At 57.0% G+C, this 5109-nt stretch overlaps 1 protein-coding gene across 1 annotated transcript in view; it reads right to left on the reverse strand.

Annotated features, from left to right (window-relative positions):
- Nucleotides 1–1116: 1116 nt before the first annotated feature.
- The window catches only part of INTS5 (integrator complex subunit 5), a 5635-nt gene continuing 1642 nt past the window's right edge, over nucleotides 1117–5109 (reverse strand). The window contains exon 2 of the mRNA XM_015851231.2: nucleotides 1117–3941. Within this exon, the coding sequence (XP_015706717.1) occupies nucleotides 1145–3941 (2797 nt within the window). The 3' untranslated portion in view covers nucleotides 1117–1144. The remainder of the gene's footprint in view (nucleotides 3942–5109) is intronic.

The raw sequence follows: 5109 nt of genomic DNA on the forward strand, positions 1-5109 counted from the left end.
AATCCCAGCCCCATTACCAAGATCAGACCCCCCCTATTCCAATCTCAGCTCCATTATCAGGTCCAGATCCCCCCTATTCCAATTCCAGTCCCACTATTAACACAAGTCCCCCCCATTTCCAATCCCTGCCCCCTTATCAGGTCCAGACCCCCCCTATTCCAATCCCAGCTCCATTATAAAGACCAGACCCCCCCTGTTCCAAGTTACACCCCATTACCAAGACCAGAGCCCCCCATTTCCACTCCCAGTCCCATTATAAAGACCAGACCCCCCCTATTCCACTCCCAGCCCCATTACCAAGATCAGACCCCCCCTATTCCAATCTCAGCTCCATTATCAGGTCAAACTCCCCCCATTTCCAATCCCAGTCCCACTATTAACACAAGTCCCCCCCATTTCCAATCCATTACCCATTACCAAGACCAGAACCTCCCTATTCCACTCCATACCCCATTATGAAGACCAGACCCCCCCATTTCCAATCCCAGCCCCATTATTAACACAAGTCCCCCCCATTTCCAATCCATTACCCATTACCAAGACCAGAACCTCCCTATTCCACTCCATACCCCATTATGAAGACCAGACCCCCCCATTTCCAATCCCAGCCCCATTATTAACACAAGTCCCCCCCATTTCCAATCCCAGCCCCATTATTAACACAAGTCCCCCCCATTTCCAATCCATTCCCCATTACCAAGACCAGAAGATCCTCCTGGTTCCAAGTCACACCCCATTATCAGGTCTAGACCCCCCCTATTCCAATCCCAGCCCCATTAGCAAGACCAGAACCTCCCTATTCCAATCCATACCCCATTATCAGGTCCAGACCCCCCTATTTCCAATCCCAGCCCCATTATCAGGACCAGACCCCCCTATTTCCAATCCCAGCCCCATTATAAAGACCAGACCCCCCTATTTCCAATCCCAGCCCCATTATCAGGACCAGACCCCCCCTGTTCCAAGTTACACCCCATTATCAGGACCAGACTCCCCCTATTTCCAATCCCAGTCCCACTATTAACACAAGTCCCCCCCATTTCCACTCCATACCCCATTATAAAGACCAGACCCCAATAGTTCCACTCCCAGCCCCATTACCAACCCCAGCCCCCCCCATCCCCCCCCCCCCCCCCCTTTCCAATCACGTGCGGAACCTCCCCGCCAGCAGCCCGAGCCGTTCCACGTTGCGATGCAGGACGCTGTGCAACGGCACCAAATACTTTGCGGGATCCCCTTCCCTGGCAAAATCCCTTTGGAACATCCCTCTATGGGGCTGGAAGCTGAATCTCTGGGGCAGGGGGCTGTGCTCGCGTAGATACTCCCATACACTGAGCAGCAGCAGCCGCACCTCGAACGGAGCCAAGCATGGAAACAACTCCTGCACCTCCCCCAGCACCGGAGGCAGCAATGAACCCTCAGCCATGCATGCAACTAATGCACACGACGCATGTAGATGCCACGGGGATGATGCAGTATCCGCATGCCGACACGCATCCCAATGCGCCATGAGCGTGGCCAGCAGCCCCCTAAGTAACACGGAGCAATAACACAGAGCGGGGCGCCCCATTGCGACCACCCGCAGCAATGGGAACAGTAATGGCTGCTGCTTGAAGCGCCGCAGGATGCGCAGGTCGCGCTCCACCGTGCTGCGTGCTTGCTCCTCCGGCGGCCAACACAGCTCCCCACCCGCTGCAGCTGCGGCTGCAGGGCACACGCTGTCCACTAAGGCCGATGCAACGGCTTTGGCTGCATCGGGGCTGATGCATGGGGGTGGAGGGGGGTTGGGCTCTGCGGCGCGGCAGCAGCGCAGCAGGACGTTAATAAATACATATATATTGCGATTCACCTCGTCTTGGCTGCATGATGGAGGGTCTGATTCCATCTTTAAGCCGTGGCCGATGACGCCGGCGTGAAACACCGACCAGACGCCGGCGGAGAAATCGACTGCGGCCGTAAAGCGCCGGTTGGTGGCTAATAACGATGCAGCAGATGCAGCGTCGCATTCATTGCACCCCCCTCCTCCTCCTCCTCCTCCTTCTCCTGCTGCATCGCCGCCAAACAGCTGCGCATTGCGGCCCCGCAGCGCCCCCTCCACCAGCAGCTGCAATGCAGCACGACCTGCGCTGGGCGAACCCGAGCTCAGCTTTTCCAGCAGCTTGCATGCGTTGCATAGCCCGGATCCGCCATCGCAACCTGCACGACGTAATGCAAGGAAGAAATGATGCACGGCTGCACGCAGAGCCGCATGCAGCTGCGCGGGACGGAGGCCGCGCGGGGGTGGCAGCGAGCAGAGCAGCAATGCAGCGGCTTCGCATGCGTCGGGCGCAGGGTGCAGCAGCAGCCGGGCCAGCTCGGGGAGATGCGACGCTAATGCGGGTGCCAGCTGAGCACCCAACGATGCAGCTTCGTCTGCGCCTTCATCCGCAGCCACCGCAGCCAGGTTGCGCAGGAGCCGCGCTAACTGCGGCGCAGGCAATGCGCCCGCATGGATCTGCCGCACGCAGAGCGCTGCGGTGGCTGCGGGGAGGTCGGCCAAGCTTGCAGCCAGCACCGCATGCAACTGTGCAGCCAGAGCCAGCTCCTCCTGGCCTTTAGCTGCAGCCAAGAGGTGGAATAGAGCCTCGGGGGCGCCATGCGGGGCTGCATACACAGCCAGCAGCCCCAGCAGCTGATGCAGCCACAGGTAACGCTTCCTCTCCAGCCGCAGCGTCTCAATGCACAGCTCCCCTACGCGACCCCTTAGAGCTTCAAGGAAGGGGATGCAGCGCTGCGGGCCGTCGCTGAGGGATGGGGCGGGTCGGTTGTGAACCAGCTTCTGCAGCTGCAGCAGCAGCAACGCAACCAGGCGGTCGCAGGCCTCGCGGACGCCGTCGTGAAGGGCCAAGCCCGGAGGGGTGATAACGGAGGCCGGCATGGCGGTATCCAGCAGGAATTGCAACGTGCGGAATGCGCCGCAGGAGGTTTGGCAAATGAGACGGACCAGGAGGGACACGGTGGCATCCAGTTCATCTCGAGGTAAAGGAGAGAAGCGTTGGTGCAGCTGGTTGAGCACCGCAGGCTTTAAAGACTCCACCAGCTCCGCAGCCACCGTGCCCAGCAATGGGGGGGACATTAAGGCCAACTGCAGCAAAAAGGGGACGGTGCCTTTGTGCTGCCCTGGGCTTAAACCCTCGTGGAACATCCGCAGCAGCTCCTGTTTGATGCTGGCTCCGTGTCGAGATGCCAAGTGACCCAGGATCCCAACAACTGAAGCCAATTTGGGGACGCGTTTGTCTGCAGCCCCCGTTGCAACCACTGCGTCCCCATGGGCACAAAAGTCCTTGAGGCCGCAGGACAGAACCCGGCTGATGATGGTACCGGGGAAGGAGCCTCCGATATGAGCCACAACCCAATCGAAATGGGGGGAGTGTTGAACCGATGTATCCAGCAATGCATCCACGCATGCGTCGGGGCAGGTCGCAATAAGAGCAGCCAGGCATTGAGCGTAGATCTCCATCAGGGTGCGGGTGGATTCGCACGACATCCAGAGCTGCAGCAGCTCGTTGAGCCCACGAGCTCCATGTCGGCTCGAGTATTTACTGCTCAGCTGCCCCAGCAGCTCTACAGCCCACGCGGCCAATAGAGGAGCCCACGCGTTGGGTTTGGCTTTGATAAAGGCCAAGAGGAGACGTTGGGCTTCGTGGATCACCTCGGTCAGGGCTGATGGGGGGGATGATGGAGGCGGGGGGGGATGGAGCTCGGAACGGAGGCGGAGGTGGGAGCTGACGTGGTCGTCAAAGAGGCCGGCGAGGTGTTGGAGGACGGCGTGACGGGCGGCCGGGAGGCGGCGGAGGAGACGGAGGGCACAACGAGCGTGGTCAGGGGGGGATAAGGGGGTGCCTAAAGTCGGGTCCGAGCCGGTCAGGAAGGCCTTGAGCTCATGGGAAAGGTCCTGGGGGCTGGAATATAGGGGGGGGTGATAGGTGAGAATGGGGTTAGATGGGGGCTAAGGGGGAGAATGGGGACTTAATGAGGCCTAAATGGAGTTAAATGGGGGAGAATGGGGTTTAAATGGGATTAGAGGGGTAGAATGGGGCCTAAATGAGGCTTAAATGGGGTTAAATGGGGGAGAATGGGGTTAAATGGGGTTAGAAGGGTAGAATGGGGCCTAGATGAGGCTTAAATGGGGTTAAATGGGGGAGAATGGGGTTTAAATGGGGGCTAAGGGGGGAGAATGGGGACTTAATGGGGTGAGAAAGGGCAGATTGGGGCCTAAATGAGGCTTAAATGGGGTTAAATGGGGGAGAATGGGGTTAAATGGGGGAGAATGGGGTTAAATGGGGGCTAAGGGGGGAGAATGGGGCCTAAATGGGGTTAAAGTGGGGAGAATGGGGTTTAAATGGGGTCAAAGGGGTGAGAATGGGGCCTATATGGGGTCAGAAGGGGCAGAATGGGGCCTAAATGGGGTTAAATGGGGGAAAATGGGGTTAAAGGGGGAGAATTGGGACTAAATGGGGTTAAATAGGTAAAAATGGGCCTAAATGGGGTCAGAAGGGGCAGAATGGGGCCTAAATGGGGTTAAACAGGTGAGAATGTGGTTTAAATGGGGTAAAAGGGGCAGAATGGGGCCTAAATGAGTCCTAAATGGAGTTAAATGGGGGAGAATGGGGTTTAAATGGGATTAGAGGGGTAGAATGGGGCCTAAATGAGGCTTAAATGGGGTTAAAGTGGGGAGAGTGGGGTTTAAATGGGGTTTAATAGGTGAGAATGGGGCCTAAATGGGGTTAAATAGGTAAAACTGGGGTTTCATGGGGTTAAAGGGGATTAGAATGGGGCCTAAATGAGGCCTAAATGGGGTTAAATGGATGAGAATGGGGTTTAAATGGGGTTTAAATGGGGTTTAAATGGGGTCTAAGGGGTGAGAATGGGGCCTAAGTGGGGTTAAATAGGTAAAAATGGGGCCTAAATGGGGTCAGAAGGGGCAGAATGGGGCCTAAATGAGGCTTAAATGGGGTTAAATGGGTGAGAATTGGGCCTAAATGGGGTTAAACAAGTGAGTATGGGGTTTAAATGGGATTTAATGGGGTTTAAATGGGGTTTAATGGGGTCTAAGGGGTGAGAATGGGG

This window comes from Coturnix japonica, unplaced genomic scaffold (assembly GCF_001577835.2).
Source record: "Coturnix japonica isolate 7356 unplaced genomic scaffold, Coturnix japonica 2.1 chrUnrandom806, whole genome shotgun sequence".
Lineage (NCBI taxonomy): Eukaryota > Metazoa > Chordata > Aves > Galliformes > Phasianidae > Coturnix > Coturnix japonica.